The 22,214-nt window shown below is 56.0% G+C and overlaps 3 protein-coding genes across 3 annotated transcripts; 2 read left to right on the top strand and 1 right to left on the bottom strand.

The window, feature by feature from the left end:
- Positions 1-3,145: 3,145 nt before the first annotated feature.
- Lman2 (lectin, mannose binding 2) lies at positions 3,146-10,373 on the top strand. The gene is made up of 8 exons (XM_090325386.1): positions 3,146-3,395; positions 3,506-3,624; positions 7,807-7,924; positions 8,061-8,140; positions 8,271-8,432; positions 8,497-8,611; positions 9,305-9,424; positions 9,758-10,373. The coding sequence occupies exons 1-8, from the start codon at positions 3,200-3,202 to the stop codon at positions 9,916-9,918; spliced, it is 1,071 nt and encodes a 356-aa protein (XP_090181512.1). The 5' UTR covers positions 3,146-3,199; the 3' UTR covers positions 9,919-10,373.
- A 4,544-nt stretch (positions 10,374-14,917) lies between these two features.
- On the top strand, positions 14,918-19,043 carry Mxd3 (MAX dimerization protein 3). Its single transcript, XM_090325370.1, has 6 exons — positions 14,918-15,051; positions 15,260-15,365; positions 16,171-16,200; positions 16,323-16,437; positions 18,502-18,685; positions 18,757-19,043. The coding sequence occupies exons 1-6, from the start codon at positions 14,982-14,984 to the stop codon at positions 18,870-18,872; spliced, it is 621 nt and encodes a 206-aa protein (XP_090181496.1). The 5' UTR covers positions 14,918-14,981; the 3' UTR covers positions 18,873-19,043.
- A 417-nt stretch (positions 19,044-19,460) lies between these two features.
- Positions 19,461-22,205, bottom strand: Prelid1 (PRELI domain containing 1). The gene is made up of 5 exons (XM_090325423.1): positions 21,869-22,205; positions 21,223-21,448; positions 19,906-20,019; positions 19,741-19,819; positions 19,461-19,622 (listed from the first exon to the last, which is right to left on the bottom strand). Exons 1-5 carry the CDS (start codon positions 21,958-21,960, stop codon positions 19,474-19,476), a joined length of 660 nt encoding a protein of 219 aa, XP_090181549.1. The 5' UTR covers positions 21,961-22,205; the 3' UTR covers positions 19,461-19,473.
- Between the last annotated feature and the right edge of the window lie 9 nt (positions 22,206-22,214).

The following is a 22,214-nucleotide window of genomic DNA, read 5'->3' on the forward strand; positions in this document are numbered from 1 at the left end:
CTGACTTTCCTGCCCTGAGAGCCTCAGATCTCAGCCTCCTGAGAAACTAGGATTGCAGGCATGAGTCACTGGTGCTTTCCTTCCTGGTTTTCAAATGGTCCATTTTTGCTGTCTTCCTGTGGCCACGGGTAGACTGGAAGGGGGCATGCTCTCTCCTGTCGAGTCTTATGTGGGTGTTCCCTCCTCATGATTTAATTACCTCCAAAAGGCCTCATCACTAACACCCTCAAAGACTATCACATTAGGGGTTTTGTTCTGATGATCAAGGACAAAAGGTCTTTTTTCTTTTGAGATCGCCTCTCATTAGGTTGGCTAAGCCAGCCTCAAACTCTTGGGTTCAAATGATCTTCCTGCTTCAGTTTCATGAATTGGCCTCATTTTCCTTTTATCTCCTTTTCTGCTCTTCCTCCTCTTCCTTCTCCAATGAGGATTGAACCCAAGGCCTTGTGTATGCTAGAGAAACACTTTACCACTAAGCTACACTCTCAGCCCTAGTATTTCAACATAGGAGGCACCTGATTTCCCAGACTTCTTTGCAGTGGTTCAAGACACTGAAGAGGCTGGTGTGTACCCACCTTTGGGTGATTGGATACAGGAAACAACAAGGCTCCAGAGCCTTGTTGGTTTGTGGTTCTACAGAGTTGGTGCGTGCAGGCATGGAAGCCCGCCATCTACCAATCCACAACAGTTATAAAAGCTCTCCAGAAATAAACTGGCTAGGCCCAGGAGTGTGGCCTAGTGGTAGAGTGCTTGCCTAGCATGCACGAGGCCCTGGGTTTGATTCCTTGGTACCACAAACACAGAGCAAGCCAAAAGTGGTGCTGTGGCTCAAGTAGAATAGCATAGAAACACAGACCTGAGCCGCCACCACTAGCCTAGAAGCCAACAGCGCATCTCTCTCCTTGGTCACAGTCCAGTGCTTAAATCCCCTCCTGTGTCTCCCTCCCCTGTCATGCGTCTGTTTCTCCATCAGGAAGGCCAATCCCGAGTGTTTCCACAGGCTGACCCTGAGATTTCCCTCTTCTTCACTCTCATCTAGCTTTCCCTGCTTCTCAAGAGTGCACAGACCCCTGTTCTTGGCTTCTCTTTCCCTAGCTCCCCACAGCTGATCACTGAATATATATAATTTTATTATTTTTTTTTGCTAGTCCCGAGGCTTGAACTTAGGGCCCTGTCCTTGGACACTTTTTGCTCAAGGCTAACTCTCTGCCACTTGAGCCACAGCGCCACTTCTGGCCTTTTTTTGTTGATGTTGTAGGCTCAAAGCTTGGAAGAAGATCGAGTAAGATCAAGAATTCCTAAATTCTGGGAGTGTGGCCTAGTGGTAAAGTGCTCACCTAGCATGCATGAAGCCCTGGGTTCATTCCTTGGTATTACATCTACAGAAAAAGCTAGAGGTGGTCCCATGGCTTAAGTGAAATTGTACTAGCCTTGAGAAAGCCCATAATCTAGTTCTACCTTGCCTAATTCTATTCTGCCTATCCAGCACACCCACTGGACCCAGCACACCCCCTGGACTCACCTCTCCGACCTCTCTTGGTCCTGAAGTTGAACCAGTCCTGCCCATCAGTTGTTGGACACAGTTCCTAGTGTCATGGTGTGAGCTCTGGGGCCGCATGACGAGTCTTGGTCCTTGTTGGTCTTCTCTGGCAAGAAGCAGCTCCAGCAGGCCAAAGATCCTCGACCCACAGTCTTGGTTAAGGCCAGCAGAACTGCTGTCCTTCATTCTGGGTCCTTGGCTTATATCCATCTTTGGCTGCTCCTTTCTGGCCCAAACTCCTTCTTGTTTGATTTGGATTGGGCCAGAAAAGTCTCTTTCCGATTGGTTGTGCCCAGGGGTGCACTGGTGTCTTACTCTGTCTCCTACGGCCAGGTGTCTGGACTCTTAGTCATTCACGACTACTCTGTCTCGTGTGCCTGGGTGTTGTCACTGCCATGCTGTTCTAGTGCTTTTATCTTTTATGCCCATATGCCCTTAGATACAAGCTGGCATTGACAATATACTTCTTTAAGTATTAGTCATTATATTAGTATTTTTCACATCATATTCATTTAGCGTTGTCATATCGTATTCACCATTCTAGCATTTTCACATCAGATCCATCGTTATTCTTTATTGTTAATTAATTAGTTAATGATTTTGCCAGTCCTGGGCTTGAGCTCAGGGTCTGTCCTTGGGCTTTCTCAAGGCCACCTGAGCTTTTACCACGCGAGCACCCCTTACAGCTCTGTCTACGTATGTGGTACCGAGGAATCAAACCCAGATCTTCACGCGTGCTAGGCAAGCACGCTACCACCAGGCCAAGCTCCTGGCCCCTCATTAGGGTATTATTTGCACAGCATATCCATTATGTCAGTATTTTCACATCATTATCCCCTGTTTTACCTTCACATCTTCACCCTCCTCACAGTGTGCCAGGGTCTGGGTGCTCTCCTAGAGCTTTTTTTCCACCCAAGCTCTGCTATTTCAACTCCCGCTCCACTTCTGGCTTTCTCTGGTGCTTACATGGAATGAGAGTCTCTCGGTCTCTCCTGCCCAGGCTGGCTTCGAACCGTGATCCTCAGACCTCAGCCTCCTGAGTGGCCAGGATGAGCCCCCTGGCACTTCCCTGGGGCTTTTCAAGAGGTGTGGGAAACTAGCTAGGGGAATCAGACCCTTTTAAAGGTCCCTCCCCAGCTACCCAAGGTGGCTCAAGGATGGAGAACGCCTTCAGAGCCCCTTTCCCCACCCCCAGACTGAGAAAATTCACCCTGAGGCCCGACCTGTGGCCGGCAGCCCCGGCCACAGGACATTCTGCGAGTCCAGCTCCCGGGCGCAGCCCTGAAAACTACAAGTTCCAGGATGCTCCGCTCCCAAGGTCCCGCCCCACCGCTGCCGTCGCTCAAACCATTCCTCCGCTCCTCATTGGCTCACAGGCCTAACGTGCTGCTCCGCGATTGGTTTGCGGTCTTGTCACTCTTAAGAGCGCCTTGCCGAGGCCGGCTGACTGGGGCTTTGTAACCTCCAAGAGGATGGGGAGGCCGACGATCCAGACGCGGGGCTGTCCGGCCCGTCCATCCGCTGGCCGCCTTGCCTGCGGGGCTTTGCCTTTGAGCTCCTCGGGGACGCCGGGGTGGCAGGGCTTCCGGCCGGAGGCCGTTGGGTGGGACACCCGGAAGGCGGAAGTCCGGGGGCGGAAGTGGCCCCGAGGAGACGAGGATGGCGGCCGAGCGCTGGTTTTGGCGCTGGGGCTGGGGCCAGCGGTGCCCGGGGAGGCCTGGGCTTCCTGGCCCCGGCCCTGGCCCCGCTCCACTTCTTCATTTCCTCCTGTTGTTCGGCTCGGTGGCCGCCGACATCACCGACGGCAACAGTGAACACCTGAAGCGCGAGCATTCGCTCATCAAACCCTACCAGGGTGAGCGGCCTGAGGCGGGAAGGAGTCCGGGGTGGGGGGGAGGCCGAGGCCGCGCCGGGGTCCCCGGGCCACCTGAGCGTCTGCCCGTCTCTGCCCCCCCCCCTCCACAGGCGTCGGCTCCAGTTCCATGCCGCTCTGGGACTTCCAGGGCAGCACCATGCTCACCAGCCAGTACGTGCGACTGACCCCCGACGAGCGCAGCAAAGAGGGCTCGATCTGGAATCACCAGGTGAGGAGCCGAGCCCCGGCCGTGTGCTCCACGGGGCCCTCGTCTCCCGGGTCCTTCTCCATCCTGATCACGCTCGGAGAAGGTTGCCCGGGTCAGGAGCTGCACCCGACTTGGTACCGTCGGCCCTGGGGCTGGAACTCAAGGCCTGGAACAGTGTGTGTGTGAGCTTTTCCACCCAAGGCCGGCTTTCTACAACAACTTGAGCCCCAGCGCCAGTTCATCAGAGGTTAAGAGTCTCATGAACTTGGCCAAAGCTTCTGCTGGAGGCCCACTGGGATGGGACCCTCAGATCTCAGCCTCTAGCCATGATAGGCGTGAGTCACGAATATCTGGCTTTTCTTACCTTTCTTTTTCGTGTGCGTGTGTGATGTCTGTCCTGGGATTGAACTCAGGGCCTTAGCACTTTCGTTTTGGATGGTTGTTGGGCTTGAACTCTGGGCCTGGGCGCTGTCCCTGAGCCCTTCAGCTCAAGGCTAGGGCTTTACCACTTTTACGCCATATCATCGCTTCTGGTTTTTCCCGTGGTAGCTTTGAACCTTGATCCTCAGATCCCCAGCCTTCTGGGTAGCTAGGGTGACAGGTGTGACAGAGCCACCTCACCCCGCGCAGTTTAACTTTGCTCTGGTTAATTAGCGATAGTTTGGCAGGCTCTTCTGCCTAGGCTGGTTTCGGGTGTTCTGTATCTGGATTGCATCAGCTTCCAGAGTAGCTAGGGTTACAGGTGAGCCCGCCATGTTCAGGCTCATTTAATGTCTTAAAAAGCCATGCCAAGGTTTGCTGAGAAGCTAAATAAACCTTGGAGTCGAAAGCGCCCTTTCACCCAGTGTCACATAGCCAGAAAGCAGAGTTGATATTGCATGAAGTGGATCTTCTTACAAGCGGGAAGAAGGGAACAAACTGGATCTTTCTTGGCTCTGTGTTAGGCTTGCCCCAATCATACCTTGTAAGATTTCATTCTTACACATCCACTCTTTGGAATACAGAGCCTTCATGATGAGCCGCAGAAAGAAATGTCTTCAACTGACATGTCTGGTGTTTGTTCCTCGCCGTTTGTTTGTTCCTCTTGCCTCTTCCCTTGAACATTTTTGAGGACTTAGGCTTCTTCTCCAGGGCTTGGCTGAGGATCTCGTCAGCAGTGCTACAGAGGGTCTGGAATCAGGGGCAGTTTTAGTTCTGCGACTCTTGCCTGGACGGTGGGTAGCTTGAGTTGGCATGACACGTGTGAGCAGTAGCCACACATCAACCTCACAGTGTTGATACAAAGGAAGTCCCCGACGTGAAAGGGAAGTAATCTTGGACTAGGTCATGGCCTGGCAAGGAGCCTGTCTCTGCTTGATCCAGCCTACCACAGTCTTCACTGTTGGCTCTCTGCTCTCCTAGCCTGACTGGCTGACTTTCTCATGTGCTTCGAGAAGCCTGCATTGCCCCGTCGTGCCTCTGCACAGCTGTTAGGGGACTCCGGGGTTACTTTCTCTAGCTTTTGCCAGCAGAGCCTGTAGCCTCCTCTGAAGGTGTAACTGTGTATCTTCCTAATTGTGCTCCCTTATCCTTTTGTCAGCTTTTCTGGCTGCCTTCCTGCCTCAGGGCCTTTGCACTTGTTCTCTCCGTCTGGGACACTGCCTCCTGGTTCTTCATGCCTACTTGGCTCCTTTTCATCTGTGAAGTCTCAGTTCAAGTGCCACCCACTCAGTACTTTAACCATCTCTCCCAGATTGCATGCTGTTATGTTCTATTTTGGGCCTTGTTCTCTTGGTTCTTTTTTTTTTTTTTTGTGGTGTTGCATTTGAACCTACCACTGAGCCCCATGCCCAACTTGGGTAACATTTTTTAGGCAATAACATAGCCTTACGTTTTCCATAGACATGGATTTACTGTAGTTTTAAATGAGAAAGAAGAGAGCAAGGTACTGTAGCAGCAGTACTCTGGTTCAGCCACAGAGTTAGGTGCATTTGAGACAGGTGGCTTAGATTATGTTTGCAGGTCGCTGCCAGTTTACACTGCCAGTGGTTTTCTGGGGCCCACCTGTCTTAACTTTCAAAGCCCCTTCCTTCCCCCACATCTCAGCTCCACATCCTTTTCTTGCAGGCCCTTCTCTCCTATTTGCCTCATACTTGGAGTATTTCCTGTGTTTCTTGAGAGATGTAGCTCATAATTATTAAGACTTCTCTGCCTTCCCCTCCTTTCTTGGAGCTGGAGAGATGCTTCCTGCACTTTTCTCTGTGTCTCCTTCACTTGTTCCTGGAGAGACACTAGACAAGCACTGGTACTGTCTGAGCTGTGGCTGTGACTGAGAAAACTAGAGGCCTGTGTGCCTGAAGGCTGGAGCAGAGGACAAGGGGGCAAGAGGCCTGTCACTCTGTTAAATAGTGTTCTTTACTTTTGGTGATATACCCAATCAATCATTGCTTATATCTAATAATGTGTGTGTATGTGCGCGAGCGTGAACGTGTGTGCGTGTGTGAGCGCGTGTGCGTGCGCGAGCTAGGGCTTGAACTTGGGGCTTACCTTCTGTGCACTCTACCACTTTGAGCGGCATCTCTCACTTCCAGCTTTTGGGTTCATTGGGGATAAAAGTCTCATGGACTTTTTGGCCCAGGCTGGCTTTGAACCATAATGTTCAGACCTGAGCCACCAGGGCCCGGCTAATCATTTTTTATGTTATAAAAGCTGTATTGTTAGCCAGGTGTGGTGGCTCACGTCTGTCATCCTAGCTACTCAGGAGGCTGAGATCTGAGGATCATGGTTCAAAGCCAGCCCAGGCACTAACGTGAGATTCTTATATCCAATTAACCACTAGAAAACAGGAAGTGGGGCCGAGGTTCAAGGTGTAGGGCGGTAGCCTTGAGCTGAAGAGTTCAGGGACAGTGCCCAGGCCCAGAGTTCAAGCCCTGTGACCAACAACAATAACCACCAAAAAAAAAAAAAAAAAAGCTGTATTATTTAGCTTTTAAGTTTGTGTTATTGATCCTTTGCTTTTTAGTTGAATTTTTAGTTGAAATAGTTGTCATTTCATGTGCAGTTGTAAAAAATATTAATGGTGTTGTCTTAGGGGCCCCAAGGATTTGTTTTGTTGTGACACTGCCATTTAACCAAATTACTGACACATCCATTTACGCTCTTGCTGTCTTGTGCTCTTTCTGTTGTGTCCTGTTCTCTGCTCATCTTCTCCTGAATCTTGATTTCTTTGCAGTGGTGGGGTTTGAACCCGAGGCCTTGGGTACACACAAGGCGAGCATTCTGCCACTGGTACCATACTCCTAAGTCCTGTTATTTTCTCCTTTGGTTTTGAGATAGGTGTCTCACTAACCTGGCCAATATTGGTGTCTACTGGAAAGGCTCCGCCGTTTCCCCTGCTGCAGCCCTTACCCCGTGTTCTCAGGCCTGGCTGCATGGCATTGGCGGGTTCTCGGTGCCCTGATAAAGAACAGAGCAGCTGGTGGCTCCAGCCCCAGAGCCAGACTGCCTGTCTGTGCTGGAACATAGTGGTTCGGAATCATGGAGCCAGCAAGACTGGGTACCGGCTGTGCTGGCATGGAGGCCTTTTCTCCTGACCAAGAGTGGATGTGGGAGCTAAACTCCCACATCAGCCTCAGCCCTCGTGGGGGCTGAGAGCTCAGAGGTGAGAGATGTGCAGGGACAGCATTGATTCTTTTTTTTTTTGGTCCAGTACTGGATCTTAGTACTTGACACCTTTGCTCACTGGCCAGTGCTCTACCAATGGAGCCACGCCTCCAACCCCTGCAGAGAATATTCATGCTTCAATAGTTGCCAGTCTAATAGATCAACAATGTCGCGTTGTAGTGTGTCTTTCCTTTGCTTATTTCTGTTTGTGGTACTGGGGTTTTGAACTTTGGACTCGCCTTGCTTGGCGTACTGCTCTTTTCTCTTACCTATCTGCCCCTTCCTCAAGGTGACGCTCGTGAAGGTTGGTCTGGCCATTTTCTCCACGGGCAAGTGTTTCTCTTGATTTGCCTCCACGATCCAGGGTGGAACACATGGCGGTGACAGGAAAAGGGGCGCAAGAGTTTGTCTGATATGGAGAGGGCGGGCCTCAGGCAGCCCCGCCCCCCTGGTCCTCTGAGGTCAGGGGCACCTTGCCCCGTCTGTGTGTGGCTAGAGTCTGTGCCAGGGTCACCTGTGTGGCCCGAGGCGTCTGAGCGGTCCCCTGTCCCCCTCCACCAGCCCTGCTTCCTGAAGGACTGGGAGTTGCATGTCCACTTCAAAGTCCACGGCACGGGCAAGAAGAACCTGCACGGAGATGGCATCGCCTTGTGGTACGCCCGGGACCGCCTGGTGCCAGGTGAGCCATGCTGGCTCGGGTGGTGCCCCCCTTGCCCTGTGCCCAGGCGAAGGGGGGAGAGGTGAGCAGGGGAGAGGCCAAAGCTTACCACCTAGTGCCATGCGCTGTGTCGCCTGGCTTTGTCCTCCACGTTCAGGGCCTGTGTTTGGAAGCAAAGACAACTTCCACGGCCTGGCCGTCTTCCTGGACACGTATCCCAATGACGAGACCACCGAGGTAGGCCCCGCCCTGCCCTGCAGCGGGTTCAAGGCCAGGCCGGGGGCTTTCCCTGGGCCCAGGGTGGCGGGGTCCTGGCTTCTCCTCACAGGCCAGGCCAGGCGTGGAGTAACCGGAGTCTTGGTCCCAGCGCGTGTTTCCATACGTGTCGGTGATGGTGAACAATGGCTCCCTGTCCTACGACCACAGCAAGGATGGCCGCTGGACCGAGCTGGCGGGCTGCACCGCCGACTTCCGCAACCGGGACCACGACACCTTCCTGGCCGTGCGCTACTCACGGGGCCGCCTGACGGTGAGTGCCAGGGCCGTGGGGGGCAGCGGGGGCCAGGGCCGAGCTGACTGCAGACCCGCCGCAGGTGAAGACGGACCTGGAAGACAGGAACGAGTGGAAGAACTGCATCGACCTCACAGGCGTGCGGCTGCCCACCGGGTATTATTTTGGAGCCTCGGCTGGCACCGGTGACCTGTCTGGTGAGTGGGGACCCACGCGCAGAGCCCATTCTCCTTGGTGTTTTTTTTTGCCTGTCCTGGGGCTTGAACTCCAGACCTGGGCACTATTTCTGAGCTATTTTTGTTCAAGGCTAGCGCTCTCCTGAAATAACCACGGAGTGGTTAAAGGTGACAAAGGAGGTTATGTGGTCAGCCAGCGGCCGTCCTGGCCTGGCCTCCCACATTCCTATTTCATATTTTCATGAGGAATTTTCCTCAACCATTTCACGAGGTCACATGCCGGAGCCATTAGGGCCAGGTGGCCCTTCTGCAGCTGTCCCTGCACATCAGAGGTAGCACATAGGCAGTGGGGGTGTGCACTGCATTCCGTTGAATCTGCCAGAGGCTGGAGCAAGAGTGACCCCGCTGAGCCCATGGGAGGTCTGCCTCAGCCCAGCTGGCCTAAGGGCCCCCCTGAACGGACTCGCAGCCTGCCCTCCTCACCCCTGTCTTCAGGGCTCCTTCTCTTGCTGGTTCATCCCCGGCTAGAGATCAAACCTACTTCTGCAGTTTCCCCTGCCCGGAGGGGGTGGGGCTGGGGCCGAGGGTGGCTGAGATGGACAGAGGCCATGCAGGGGACAGGGTGTTCTCTAGTCGAGGGCAGCAACTTCTCTGGACCCTGGCCACCCGTGGCGGCTGGCTGCAGCCGTTCTAGATTCCTCCTCGATCCTGCAGACAACCACGACATCATCTCCATCAAGCTCTTCCAGCTCATGGTGGAGCACACGGCGGACGAGGAAAACATTGACTGGACCAAGATCGAGCCTAGCGTCAACTTCCTGAAGTCACCGAAAGGTACGTGGGCACGCGCCTTCCCCTGCCACAGCCCCACGCTTGCTCCACGGCTGTCTGCCTTTCCTGGCGCAGGCCAGGGCTCTTAGATGTCACTGCCACTGGTGATGGCTCCAGCCAGGGGCTCCCAGAAGCCAGGGGCGTGGACTGGCCTGGCTCTGGTGAGTTTCTGGAAGGATGAATGAGTGGGTATGGGTAGAGATGGGGAGTCCTCACCCCGTGGCATGGGGTGCCCTGGACCGCTGCTTCCATCCCGGATGGGCAGAGGGAGCTCGGGAAGCCCGATACAGGGTCACCGGGTCCGCACCTGCTCACCGCCCTCTTTCTCCCCTGTAGACAACGTGGACGACCCCACGGGGAACTTCCGCGGCGGGCCGCTCACGGGGTGGCGGGTGTTCCTGCTGCTGCTGTGTGCGCTGCTGGGCATCATCGTGTGTGCCGTGGTGGGCGCGGTGGTGTTTCAGAAGCGCCAGGAGCGGAACAAGCGTTTCTACTGAGAGGCCGGGCGCCGGGGCCCCGCGCTGAATGTGAACTCTCTCTCTCTTTTTCTTTTTTTCTTTTTTTTTACTGGGATTGTAAAAGAACAACAAGGCGACCTTATTTCTTAACTGTTTCAAAGAATTGATTAAAGTATTTTCATACACTTGGCTTCTTGCCCAGCAGGGCCGGGGGCAGCAGCTCATGGCTGGAGGCCTGGCCCGGGACGCCTCTCAGGAAGTGGGGTGCCCGGCCCTGCAGGTGGCTGCTGAACACTGGAAGGCCCCCAGGCTGCGGGGGGTGGCTCCTGGACATTCGGGGGGGGGTGTGTACGTGTGGGTGCGGTCGTGGGCAGAGTTGGGAACCCTGGCCTTCTATGCAGCACCCCTACAACTCCTTCTGGGTGAGACTGGACGAGCCGTGTGGTCGGCCCATAGCGGCCAGTCGGCTAAATAAAGTGAAATCGCCAACCTCAGCGGTGTGCTGTTCTGAAGGCCTCATTTCCTTTCTGGTAACGCCAGCCAGTGCCCGCTTCCCAGTGCCTGGCCTCATTCCTGCCCACAGCAGACACTGGCGGGCTGGGGATACGGGGGTCCCCAGGCAGGGAAGCATGGGCAAGCATAGCCACTCAGGCCCTGCACGTGGAGTGGCTCCCCTCCCTGGCCTCCAGTCCATCTCTGATCCCATCTGGGTCCTCAGGGAGCTGTAGGTCAGTTCCGGTCACCCCCCCCCCCTTGTGCGGTAGTCCCGTCCTCCTGGGTGTCATGCTTGTCACTGGGGGCTTTGCCACATGCTTAAAGAATTATTAGCTGAGTGCTGGTGGGTCACGCCTGTAATCCTCAGATCTGAGCCTCCTGAGAGTAGGGTTATAGTCATGAGCCACCAGGGTCCCCCTCTATTTTGCTTTTCAAAGCTTGCTTTTTTTTTTTTTGAAACTTGTCCGTAGGGCGAGTTTGAGCTGTCTTCACCCGTGCCTCTTCCCCACCCGAAGCGCCCACTTCTGGTGATGTTTTGGTGGAGGGGTGGGGCAGGGCAGAGCCACAGGCCTGCTGAGGTCTCAGGTTGTGTGAAGCTCCTGTTTACCGCCCTCCCTTCCGCCTGGATCTGGGCAGGGATCCCTTAGGGGCAGAAACCTGCAATCCCAGGGGCCGAAGGAGGTACACGGAGTGGCATTAGGCCGCAGGCCCTTAGTGACAGGCCTAGGTTCCGCCCCAGCCCTAGACTGCTGACAGCTTGGCTTTTTCTGTGTGTGTATGTGTGTGTGTGTGGGGGGAATCCTGGGTCATGAGCATATTTTATTAGTAGAGTGCCTGCCTCTCATGCATGAAGCCCTGGGTTCGGTTCCTCAGTGCCACATACACAGAAAACGCTGGAAGTGGTGCTGTGGCTTTAGTGGCAGAGTGCTAGCCTTGAGCCCAGGTCTTGAGTTCAAGCCCCAGGACTGGCCCCCCAAAAAAAAAAATCCCTATTTGTTTAAACGCTTTTTTTTTTCTGTCCATGTGGGGCTTGAACTCAGGGCCTAGGCCATGTCCCTGAGCGCCTTTGCTCAAAGCTAGTTGTACTTTCCCACCTTGAGCCACATCTCCACGTCTGGTTTTTCAGTGGTACATTGGAGATCAGTCTCATGATGACTTTTTTGCCCCGGCTGGCTTTGAACTGTCAACCTCTCACCTCAGCCTGCTGAGTAGCTTGGATTCCAGGCATGAGCCACCAGTGGCCAGGTTATAATTTATTTATTTAAAATCATACGGGGCAGCCAGAAGTCCCAGCTGAAGTTGGCAGGGCTAAGACCATCTCACGTGACCTAGTATCTAGGTCGTGAAACTGGCATAACCTGGCATTTTGGAACTCCTTGGCTGCAGCCATGCCTCTGTGCTTTCGGATTCCATGAATCCACAGCTGCCTTCCCTCTGCAGCGTCTCCAGACTTCTTGTCTGGGCACACAGCCATACATGAGGCTCTGCCTGCCTCCATTTCACCTGATAACCCTGTCCCTAGCTCCAGTCCCATTCTGGTACCATGGGTTAGAACTTGAATGTTTCTCATTTGGGGAAAGAGAACTGAACTCAGTAGAACTTGAAGGAGGTGGGGGAAGGCCTGGGATTTTGTTCTAGTACCCTAGGGGAGGAAGAGTGAAACCTCATCAGCCATTCACTGAAGACACATGAACCTTCTGTTGTTGGCCTCATACTTGCTAGGCAGGTGCTCTGCCATCAAACCTTTGAAAGAGCTGATTATTACCCAGTTAAGTGCCAGGTTCAAGCCTGGCATGCAGTCTGCCTCTTGTAGGCGTCCTGCCACAGCCAAGTCATGCACAGACCTGAGCGACTGCACCCAGCTTCCTCAGTTGGGATGGAATCTTGCAGATTTTCCTGCCTGCACTGGGTTGGGAACCAAACCTTCCCATTCTCAGCCTCCTTGCCTGAGTGGCTAGGGCGATAGACTGAGCCCCTGGCACAGCACATCCATCATAAAAGGAATGGTTTTATTGTTACATTCTCCCATTTCCTTTATGTCTAAGCATGTAGACCAGTTCCTCATGAGACCAAACTGGGGCAAAATGTGAGACTCTATCTTAACAAAACAAGCCAGTAACAGTGATTCAGTCCTATAATCCCAGCTACAGAAGATGGTGGGGTCCAGGGTAAAAAAAAAAAAAAAAAAAAAAAAAAAAAAAAAACTTGGAAGACCCTATTTTAGAATTAAAGATATTTATGAAGCCCCACGGGAGAGTTAGAATGGAAGAATATGGGAAACAGAGTCGCTAAGGGAGGGAAAATGGGAAGTTGGCATTCTCAGCCACAGCCAAGAAGGCATAGACATCCACGTAACCTCCAGGAGCCGGTGAGGTCACCCGAGTCCATGCAGGCCGCTGTCCCTTTGCCATACAAAGGCCCAGTGTACCCTGCAGATCCCAGCAGCGGCAGAAGCTTGCAAGCGCCCCCTAGTGGCCTCTCCTTGGAATGACACACTGGACCAGAATAGAGCCATTTGAGAAAGTAATTTTGAGGTAACATAGAGCATAGGCTCCATGGCGTCTCTCCTTTGTAATGATTAGTGCACATCTAAGATTCTCCTAGCAGAGGTTCACAATAATCCAAAAGCTATATATATATGTGTGGTTCATACAGGATGAGACTAAAGGAAATGATCCAGGTTATGGAAGTAAGAGGTTTATCTTTGGTTTATCTTTGTGATTGTTCTTAATGTACAATGTGAAGTTATTTCTTTTTTTTTCCACTTATATTGTTAACTGGGCCTGACTTTGTTACCTGGTATATTGTGTATATGTGTATCTGCTTATTTGAAATGGGGAAGGGAAGAGGGAAAACAAGATGACTGGAAGGGTGGGGAAGGAAAAGGGGGCAAAAACATGAGAAAAGGGGTATCAAGGTTTGAGAAGTAATGTACCCATTACCTGACGAAAGTAACTGTACACATTATCTATACAATAAATAAAAATAAAAAAACAAGAACCTAAAATATTCCTTGTGTCTCAGATGCTGTGTGGCAGTCTTTATTTTATTGGTGGTGGAGGGGGAGAGGCCCTCCAGGTGTGTGGCCTGTAGCCTGGGATGCCATGGGTGGGATTGGCCAGTCACCCTGTCCTGGTCTACCACAGGGAGGTGCAGATGCTCAGGGTGGAGTCAAAGGACCAGAACGGCCAGCTCAAGTTTTCCAGACCACACTGGTGAGACTTAGCGACAGGCAGAGGAGCTGGAATGGACAACGGCGTGAGGGTCTCATTCACTATTTCTCCCAGCTGGCCCCAAATCACAAGCCTCCATATCTCCATCTCCCAAACAGCTGGGATCATAGGCGTGGGCCACCTTACCAGGCTCACTGCTTCTTTACCTGTTTTTCTGTCCATGGTCACCTAGGATGGTTCGATATCTAGGCAGTCAAGAAGAGGCTCATCTTAGCTAGCCAGGAGTGCAGCTCAATGGTAAAACATTGCTGAACAAGTGCCCAGGACCTGAGTTCAAGCCCCAGGACTGGCAAAATAATAATAATAATAATAATAATAATACTATCCTGTATTATGTGCTAAAACATTGTTCACCAAATTCGCCATGAGATACAAGTTAGGCAGGGGAAGAGACGACGCGAGTGTGTGCGGTGGCATCATACGACGGACTAGGTGTCCCCACTCGGGGCTTACCTGGGCCTTGGTCTGGCCAGGGATCTGCTCTGATTAGGGGACTGCGCCCTTTGCAGGGGCCTGGGCCACTTTGAGGGAGTCGCGCCGTTTTATGGGGGGGCTGCTCGGAGCTCCATTGCGTCGTGACTCCGCCACGGCCGAGGGGACAGCAGAGGATCCCGGCTCCGGGACGGGCCCAGGCACGGCTGCGGAGGACGGAGCCGGTCACCGCTCCGCACAGCAGGGAGCTGAGCCCCGCCGGGCCTCCGGGGGGGAACGGACGCCAGGGCCCGGGGCCAGGGTCCGCGGCTCCCCGCGCCTGCGCACTGAGGAACGCTTCCCCGCTCAATCCTGCCGCCGCCGTCTGGGTTTTCAAATTTGAAACCTGCGGCTTTTCCCGCTCGAACGTGAGGACCAGCGGGGAGGGAGGGCGGGGCCACTCCCCAGCCAATAGTGTGTTACAAGTTTCAAGGCCCCGCCCCGAAGATGACGACAGCGAGCCCTGGCAGGTAGCCCACCAATGGGCGAGCAGTTCTAGGACGCCCCGCCCCCACGGCGCCCACGTGCAGCCACGGCGCCTGGGACCTCCCCGGGGCCGCTTGGCCCTTCCTGCCCAGTGCTCCCTCCGAGGCGCGCCCCACCTGCGCGGGTCTGGGACGCCGGCCCCAATATGCTGAGGAACCGGCAGGGGCGGCTGAGCGAGGCGGGGGTGACGGGGCCCCGCAGGCCTGGGGTGCGGACGCGGGCGGGCGGGCGGGCCGGCAGGCGCGGTGCGGGCTGCGGCGGCCCGGCGCGCCGGGGGCGTGGCCACGCGCGGGGCGGGGCCGGGGGCGGGGCCGGGCCTCAGTGTTTGTTGCTCCGTGTCAGTTACATTGTAACAAAAGTAGAGTGGCGGCGGCGGGGCCAGCGCTCCCGGCGCTCCCGCCAGCAGCTGTCGCCGACATGGAGCCCGTGGCCAGCAGCATCCAGGTTCTGTTGCAGGCGGCCGAGTTCCTGGAGCGCCGCGAGCGAGGTGAGGGCGGCCCCGGGCCCGACGCCCCGCTGACACGGCCCGGACCTGGACTGGGCTCCAACTTGAGCGGTGCCCGGCGTTGTTGCCGGGCTTGGGACGGGCGGGCGGGCGGGCCGGCGGGGTCCTGCCCCAGCCTGGCTGTGTCAGGGGTATCTGCCGGCCCTGGCCCCGGCCCGGCCTGACCCGGGCCGGGCACTGTCTCTGGCAGAGGCGGAACACGGCTACGCGTCCCTGTGCCCGCACCGCAGCCCCGGCCCCGGTCCCGGGAGGAGGAAGCGGCCGCTGCAGGCGCCCGGCGCGCTGGACGGCGGGCGGTGAGCGGGGCTGGGACGGGCAGGGGCAGGGGGCTGAGCTCGCCCCTTCATCAGCATGGACCCCGCTGCTGCTCCTTCTCTCTGCTCCGCTCCACCTCCCAAACATCCACTGCCCCCCGTTCGTGTTCAAAGACTACTTCCTGCGCGCCTTGGCCTTTCCAGGAAGTGTGAACAAGACAGCTGTGGGTTCCCGGTGTGCCCCACACGGCAGCCCCCGCTCCCCTCAACTCTCTGCATATGCTTCTTCCTCCGGTTCGAAGCCCTCCACTGTCCTCTGAGGAAAACATGTTTAGGCTCATCGCCACCTCTGCCCCCAAAGCTGGTCTCGCCTGGCTGTCAGGGGAACCGCCTTTGAATCCACAGTCACCTGGGCAGGAATCGCACAGCATTTGGCTCTGGGCTGTGACACTCAGATTCCTCTTGTCCCTCCCTGGGGGGCCAGCACAGGATCCCAGTAGGGGCTTCACTGGGGGAAGGGATCTGCTGTGGATGTGTGTCTCTGTGCATGCATGTGGGCGTGTGCCATTACTAAGGCTGGGTGCTGTTGTCCCTGAGCTTTTTACTCAAGGCTGGGACTCTGCCCCTCGAGCTCCACTTGCAGCTTTTTGGTGCTTCCCTGGAGATAAGAGTCTCGCAGACCTTCCTTCTCCCGGTTGGCTTTGAACCCTCATTCTCAGGCCTCGGCTTCCAGAGTAGCTGGGATGACAGGCATGATCCCTCTGCTCCTGGCTTGGGGGGCTTTTGAGGGGCGCTGGGTGAGGGTGTGGACCAGTCCTTTTCATCCCGTGTTTCTTGGCATTGGCAGGTCTGTGCACAATGAGCTGGAGAAACGCAGGTGAGTCCCCCCTGGGCTCGGACAGCTGCAGACCCTGGAACCACCTCCCTTTTGCCTGCCCCCTTCCCTCCCCCGGCTGGCCAGGGGGACTGGCACTGCCCTCCAAACCCCTTCCCCTGCAGGAGGGCCCAGCTGAAGCGGTGTCTGGAGCAGCTAAAGCAGCAGATGCCTCTGGGCTCTGACTGTGCACGGTTCACCACACTAAGCCTGCTGCGCCGTGCCAGGATGCACATACAGGTAGGTGGGGGGGGGCTGCCCTCTTCCTGGCAGCTGGCCCGCTGTGCAGAAGGGTGCACTGGGGGAAGAAGCATGCGTGAACTGTGCAACTTGGACATTTCTCTTTGCTTTTAGTTTCCACTTCTACTAGGTGGAAAGAAACATAATGACAAGTTTGAGGCTTTAGCAAATTCACATTGCTGTTGTTTTTGTGCCAGGACTGGGACAATGTCAGGGACACTGTCCCTGAGCTTTTTTTTTTTTTTTCCCAAGGGTGGCACTCTACCAGTTGCACCACAACTCTACTTCTGTCTGGCTTTTTGCTGGTTTGTTGCAGATAAGAGTCTTGTAGATGTTTTCATCCCATCTGGCTTTGAATCCTGATTCTTAGCCCTCAATGTTCCAAGTAGCTGGATTACAGGTGTGAGCTTCTGGCTGTGTTATTGCAACCATTGCTACTTAGATATCAGCTGCAAGATCTCAGGCAAGTCCCTTGTCTGGCTTGGACCTTGTGTGGGGATGTGGGGATGGCTGTGATGTCCTGGGTCACAGTCTCTTAGAGGGCTGACGTCTGTCCTTCAGAGCTTCTGGCTGTGGTGGCTGTTGGACCAGGGAAGCCAAAGCCTAGGGCTGGTGCTCCTGGGCCTTGCTGCTGCCAGGATGGAGCCTGCCCCCTGGCGGACAGGCATGGGTGTGCAGGTATAAAGGCCCAGGAAGCTCCAGGATGGTGTGGGCACCAGATGCCTTTTAGATGGGAAGTTAGCCACTGAGGACATTCAGGACCTGGCCCCCTGATGTGCATTCTTCATCCACAAGTCTAATTTGAGCACCATCCACTGTGAGAGCTGTGACAGATCCACGTGCCATCCAGCCGTGGGAGGGTGTGCGAGTCACAGCCCGTCTCCAGCTCCACTGTGCCCGAGTACTCAGGTTGGCATGTGGCTCCCGCTTCCTCACGCGGAGCTGGCAGGCTGGCCCCAGGGCACGACTGGAGAGCAGGCCTTCCTTGAAGTCCCGCCATCTTGGCACATACTACTCCAGCTTCCTCGCTTCCTGTTTGGCAGGTCTTTCACTTTGCCCTAGAAAGAGCTTCACTGTACACAGCTCTGTCCAGGCCCATCGCTGACAGGACTCTTGACAGGACACAGCCACAGGATGAAAGTCTAGGCCCTCTCTAGCCCAGTAGCCTGCTTTTTTTTGGGGGGGGGGAAGGGGGGCATATATCTCCCATCTACGCCAGAAAAAAACATGGAGTTCTGACCTGGTGTCCACTTCTTTGTCTACATAACTTCTCCACCTTCTCCACCCTGACCACTCCCCCTGCCCCCTTTATTTGTGCTGATAATGGGGCTTGAACTCTGGGCCAGGGCACTGTTTTGCTCAAGGCTAGCACTCAATGTTTGAACCACTGTCTCACTTCCAGCTGTTTGGTAGTTCATTAGAGTCGAAGTCTTATGGACTTCCTACCCCAGGCTGGCTTTGAATTCCGATCCTCAGATCTCAGCCTCCCGAGTAGCCAGGATGACAGGCGTGAGCCACTGGCACCCAACCCATTCCCCCCTTTTTATTGGATAACTGAGGGCTGGGCATGGCAGAATCCTTGGCTTTCCAGACCCTGAACTCCAGTGGGGCTACTGGCCGGGGAAAGAGGGTCTTGAAGGCTCATGCTTCCCTGGGGTTCCCCAGAGGATTAAGAACCCAGTAGCTTAAGAACTGAGGGCGCACACCTGGAATCTTACTCAGGAGGCTGAGATCTGAGGACTGCGATTTAAAGCCAGCCAGGGCCGAAAAGTCCCTCTGAGACTCTTATCAACAGTGAACCATCTGACACCCAGAAGTTGGAGCTGTGGCTCAGGGTGGTAGAGCAAAATAGCCCAGGGACAGTGCCCAGGCCCCGAGTTTAAGCCCCACAACTGGCATTTGATAAGGAAAAAAAAAAATCACCATTCTTGGGGTGCCCCTCCATGCTGTATCTGCGGGCAGTCTGCTTCCCGGGTGTGGAGAGCCTCAGGTCTAGCTGGCACGGGCCGTGTGTCCACACCGGTGCCCAGGTGCTGACCCCACTCGTGGCCTGTGCTTCTGCAGAGGCTGGAGGAGCAGGAGATGCGGGCACAGCGGCTTAAAGAGCAGCTGCGCAGCCAGCAGCGGCGTCTGTGTCGGCGGCTGGAGCAGCTGCGGGGCCCGGCCGGGGCCGGCGAGTGGGAGCGGCTGCGAACCGACAGCCTGGACTCCTCAGGCCTCTCCTCTGAGCGCTCAGACTCCGATCAAGGTGGGTGGCCAGGGTTGGGGGCCCGTGGGCCCGGAGACCCCAGCCTGCTGAACCAACCCCTCTCTGTACAGAGGAGCTGGAGGTGGACGTGGAGAGCCTGGTGTTTGGGGGTGAGGCCGACCTGCTGCGGGGCTTCAGTGCGGGTCAAGAGCACAGCTACTCGCACAAGGCCGGCGCCTGGCTATGACACGGCCTGCTGGAGTGGACTGATGGACTCCTCAGGGGACAGCGGTCCCTGGACCCTGCTGTGTGCACACGGGACTGCGCCGCCTTCCCAGGCACTTTTGTGTAGCATCAGCTCCCGAGGCCCCGGGCCTCTCCCCCCAGCCCCCACTGTACAGTATTTCATTAAAAGCCTCTTTCCTAACTTCCCGTCCATTTGTGCCTGGCCTGCCAAGAAGAGGAAGTCACAGCCAGGCAGGATCCACCACGCCCCGGGCCTCTCCTTTTAGGGCGCCTGAGTGTTGACTTGCCCAAGATGTAAACCAAACCAAAGCTCTCCAGGGCTGGGGCCAAATGAATTGAAAGAAGGTATTTATTGAGCGCCTATTATGTGCTAGCGTTTGTGGGACACATAAGAGAAAAGCAAGGCGCCTGCCCTCAAGGGGCGCACAGTCTAGCATTCCGTCCCCCCCCTTGGCAACCCACACCTGCGGTCCGTGGAGGGGACACGCAGGCAGGGCTTGACGAGCCACGGTTGCCATGCGGGGCCCCTGCCCACCACCCAGACAACAGAGAGGACTCAAGTTGATTTTTAATCATGAATGATGGGGAGTGCGGCTGGGCGGCTATACAAACTGCTGCTGCTGCTGCTGCTGTTTGCTGGCGGCCTTGTTGGCGAGGTCCTTGGCCTTTTCCGTAGCTGCCAGCGCCGTCTCCTTGGCCTTCTCCTTGGCTTCCTTGGCTGTCTCCGCGAGTGTTCTGGAAGGGGCTTCACCTGTAGCCGAGGGCAGGAGGCTGTCTTCAGGGGGTGTTACTGATGGCCTGTGAGGGCCCTCCCCTCTGGGGGGGGCAGTCACCCCTGGCTCAGAGCACCCCCACAAGGCCCCTCTCACCTTGAAGTTTGGCCAGGATGTACTCAAAGCCCTTCATCGTCTTGGTCACATTGCTTTTAAACCGGGCGAGACCAAATTCCTGGCAGAAGACGGAAGAGGGAAGAAGGAAAGCTTGGGATTTGTCCCCAGAGCCCAGAGCCCCGGGCCCCGGCCTCCAGCGCTCACCTGGACGGCTCTGGAGACGCCAAACAAGCTGGAGGAGACCCAGGCTTCCCGGCGAATTTCGGTCCAGCTGTTGTTGTCAGAGTTCACACAGTAAACGCACCGTTCCTCCACCATCTGCGTGGGGCAGTCAGCAAACACGCCAAGACGCTGGCACCCTGACCACTCAGCCACACGGGCAGAGTTTGTTTTGCCAACTCACAAAAAGACTCAATCCATGCTATGCTGACCAGCCCAGCACCCATTTCCTAGGCTCCCTCCATCCCCAAATACAGATTCCCGAGCAACTGGGTCTACAGATGGGTGCCAGGATGCTAGCCCGGAGAGGGGGCGCTACCCTCCCTACATTGCATGTCTGCTGGGTATTAAAGGAGGCCAACCGACCTCCCCAGACCCCTGCTGGTTCTGGCGGGGACAGGGGCTTGCTGCTCTAGGCCCTGTGTCTACACGACACGTGGATGGCTACTTCCATAAGCTCTACACTGACTGCACACCACATGGTGTTTACAAGCAGGGATGGTGCCCTCTCAAGCTGTAGCCTTCCAGGGCACCTCCTGATCTCTCCCACTTCCCTCTTGGTACAACTGAGTCTTCTCAAGGTTACTGACACATGTCTGAAAGGTCATAGGCACTCACAAACAGAGTGTTTCTAATACTTCTCTATGATTAGGGGTTATTTTGTGCGTCTGAGCACTGTCCCAGAGCTCTTCAGCTCAAGGCTACCACCCTACCTTTGAGCCAAGCTCCACTTCCCAGTTTTCTAGAGGTTAACTGGAGATAAAAGTGTTTTGTGCCCAGGCTGGCTTTGAACCTTGATCCTCATAGCTCAGCCTCCTGATTAGATAAGATTACAGGCAGTGAGCCACCACTGCAGATAGATTAAGTTTTTTTGGTGCTTGAATTCAGGGCCTGGGTGTTATCCCTTCTTAGCTTTCTTGCTCACGGCTGGCGCTCTACGACAGTTCCAAATCTGGCATTTTGCTGCATAAGAGGCTCATGGACTTTCCAGCCTGCGCTTGGCTTTGAACCTCGTTCCTCAGATCTCAGCATTTTGTCAAAAGCCATTTTGAAAAAGCAAGAAATGAATGGCATGTGGGACATTTTTGCCCCAAATCTCCGGAGGCTGCGATCTCACTTGGTGACCAGAAACGAGAGGCTGCAACTAGGTTAAAACAGGACAAGGGCTGGGAGCCGTTACCCCGGCACATCCTAGAAAGGCTGGAAGACCAAGTTGAAACCAAACGCCTCTCCTTCCTCCCGCAGCCCTGAGCTCGGGGAGCAGACTGGTTTTGTGTTGGGGGGAGTCGCTGGGGGCCTCACCATCAGCCGGGCGTGGTTGATGTTCCAGGTGAAGGTGGTCATGGTCTGATTCTGTGGGTCCACAATTGAGTCCTCCAGAATGTACACTGAGTGGGCCACGTTGGCAGGGAACAGTCGCTCCGCCCAGCGGGGCATCCTGTTGGTCTTGGTCAGGAGTCTCCGGGACAGAAGCTTCTGGTCGGGGGTTACCTCCCTGTGTACTATGTCTTCCGTCAAGACATGTTTGCTGCAGATGCAGAGGAAAGGCGACCGTCGCTCGGGAAGGCTGGCTGACAGGCGGGCCTGCTGGGTTTCCCCCTGGGAGGCCTCTCTGGCTCAGGCCTTCCTGCAGTCTGGCACACGTGAGCGGCCATGGGGACGGGTGTGAGACCTCGAACCTTTTCATCTGGGGGGGCAAATTCCATCCTCCTCGACCTGGATTTCCAGGGACTTCGGCCCCATCGTGGCTCCGCTAGAGGGCGGCGGGGGGCGGGCGAGGCCCGAACGGCTACCCGGATCCCTTCCCCGGTTCTCCAGCCACCGCCTTTTCCTTCCTCATCAACCCCCAGAGGTCACAGCGGGGCCGGGGGACCCCGGAACGGATCCCCGCCCGGGCCCAGCCTCCCCCCCCTCCTCCCCCGGCCCCAGCCCCCCGATCCCCGCGCACCTGTACGGGTTCGGGTACCGCTGCCAGAAGGCGGCGAACACTTGGTCCCAGGAACTTCGGAGCACGCTCTGGCCCAGGAAATACTTGACCATCGTCCCGGCCTGGGCGGGCTCAGCACCCGCGCAGCATCAGGGGTGCGGGGCCCGGGTGTGAGGGAGGGGGGCGCACGCGCGGGGAGCGGGGGAGGCCGGGCCGTGGTCCGGTCGGTGCACGGCCGCCGCCAGGCTCGCAGCTCACTCGGCACCGCGCCGCGCCCGTGTGGTGACCGCCGGCGCCGCCACAGCCGCCGCCGCCGCCGCGGCCGCCGCCATGAGGGTGTGTTCCGCCGCGCACCACTTCCGGCGCG

Source organism: Megascapheus bottae, chromosome 38 (genome assembly GCF_031878675.1).
Source record: "Megascapheus bottae isolate mThoBot1 chromosome 38, mThoBot2.hap1, whole genome shotgun sequence".
Lineage (NCBI taxonomy): Eukaryota > Metazoa > Chordata > Mammalia > Rodentia > Geomyidae > Megascapheus > Megascapheus bottae.

What these genes read in the sequence shown, in the direction of transcription:
- Mxd3 (XM_090325370.1), top strand. Translation starts at nt 14,982, where the DNA reads ATGGAGCCCGTGGCCAGCAGCATCCAGGTTCTGTTGCAGGCGGCCGAG. An exon ending in CCTGGAGCGCCGCGAGCGAG is followed by an intron (nt 15,052 to 15,259) that starts GTGAGGGCGGCC and finishes TGTCTCTGGCAG; the next exon opens with AGGCGGAACACGGCTACGCG. An exon ending in GCGCTCAGACTCCGATCAAG is followed by an intron (nt 18,686 to 18,756) that starts GTGGGTGGCCAG and finishes CTCTCTGTACAG; the next exon opens with AGGAGCTGGAGGTGGACGTG.
- Prelid1 (XM_090325423.1), bottom strand. Translation starts at nt 21,960, where the DNA reads ATGGTCAAGTATTTCCTGGGCCAGAGCGTGCTCCGAAGTTCCTGGGAC. An exon ending in TCAACCACGCCCGGCTGATG is followed by an intron (nt 20,020 to 21,222) that starts GTGAGGCCCCCA and finishes TGCCCCACGCAG; the next exon opens with ATGGTGGAGGAACGGTGCGT. An exon ending in CATCCTGGCCAAACTTCAAG is followed by an intron (nt 19,623 to 19,740) that starts GTGAGAGGGGCC and finishes CCTCGGCTACAG; the next exon opens with GTGAAGCCCCTTCCAGAACA.
- Lman2 (XM_090325386.1), top strand. Translation starts at nt 3,200, where the DNA reads ATGGCGGCCGAGCGCTGGTTTTGGCGCTGGGGCTGGGGCCAGCGGTGC. An exon ending in GCTCATCAAACCCTACCAGG is followed by an intron (nt 3,396 to 3,505) that starts GTGAGCGGCCTG and finishes CCCCCTCCACAG; the next exon opens with GCGTCGGCTCCAGTTCCATG. An exon ending in ACTCACGGGGCCGCCTGACG is followed by an intron (nt 8,433 to 8,496) that starts GTGAGTGCCAGG and finishes GACCCGCCGCAG; the next exon opens with GTGAAGACGGACCTGGAAGA.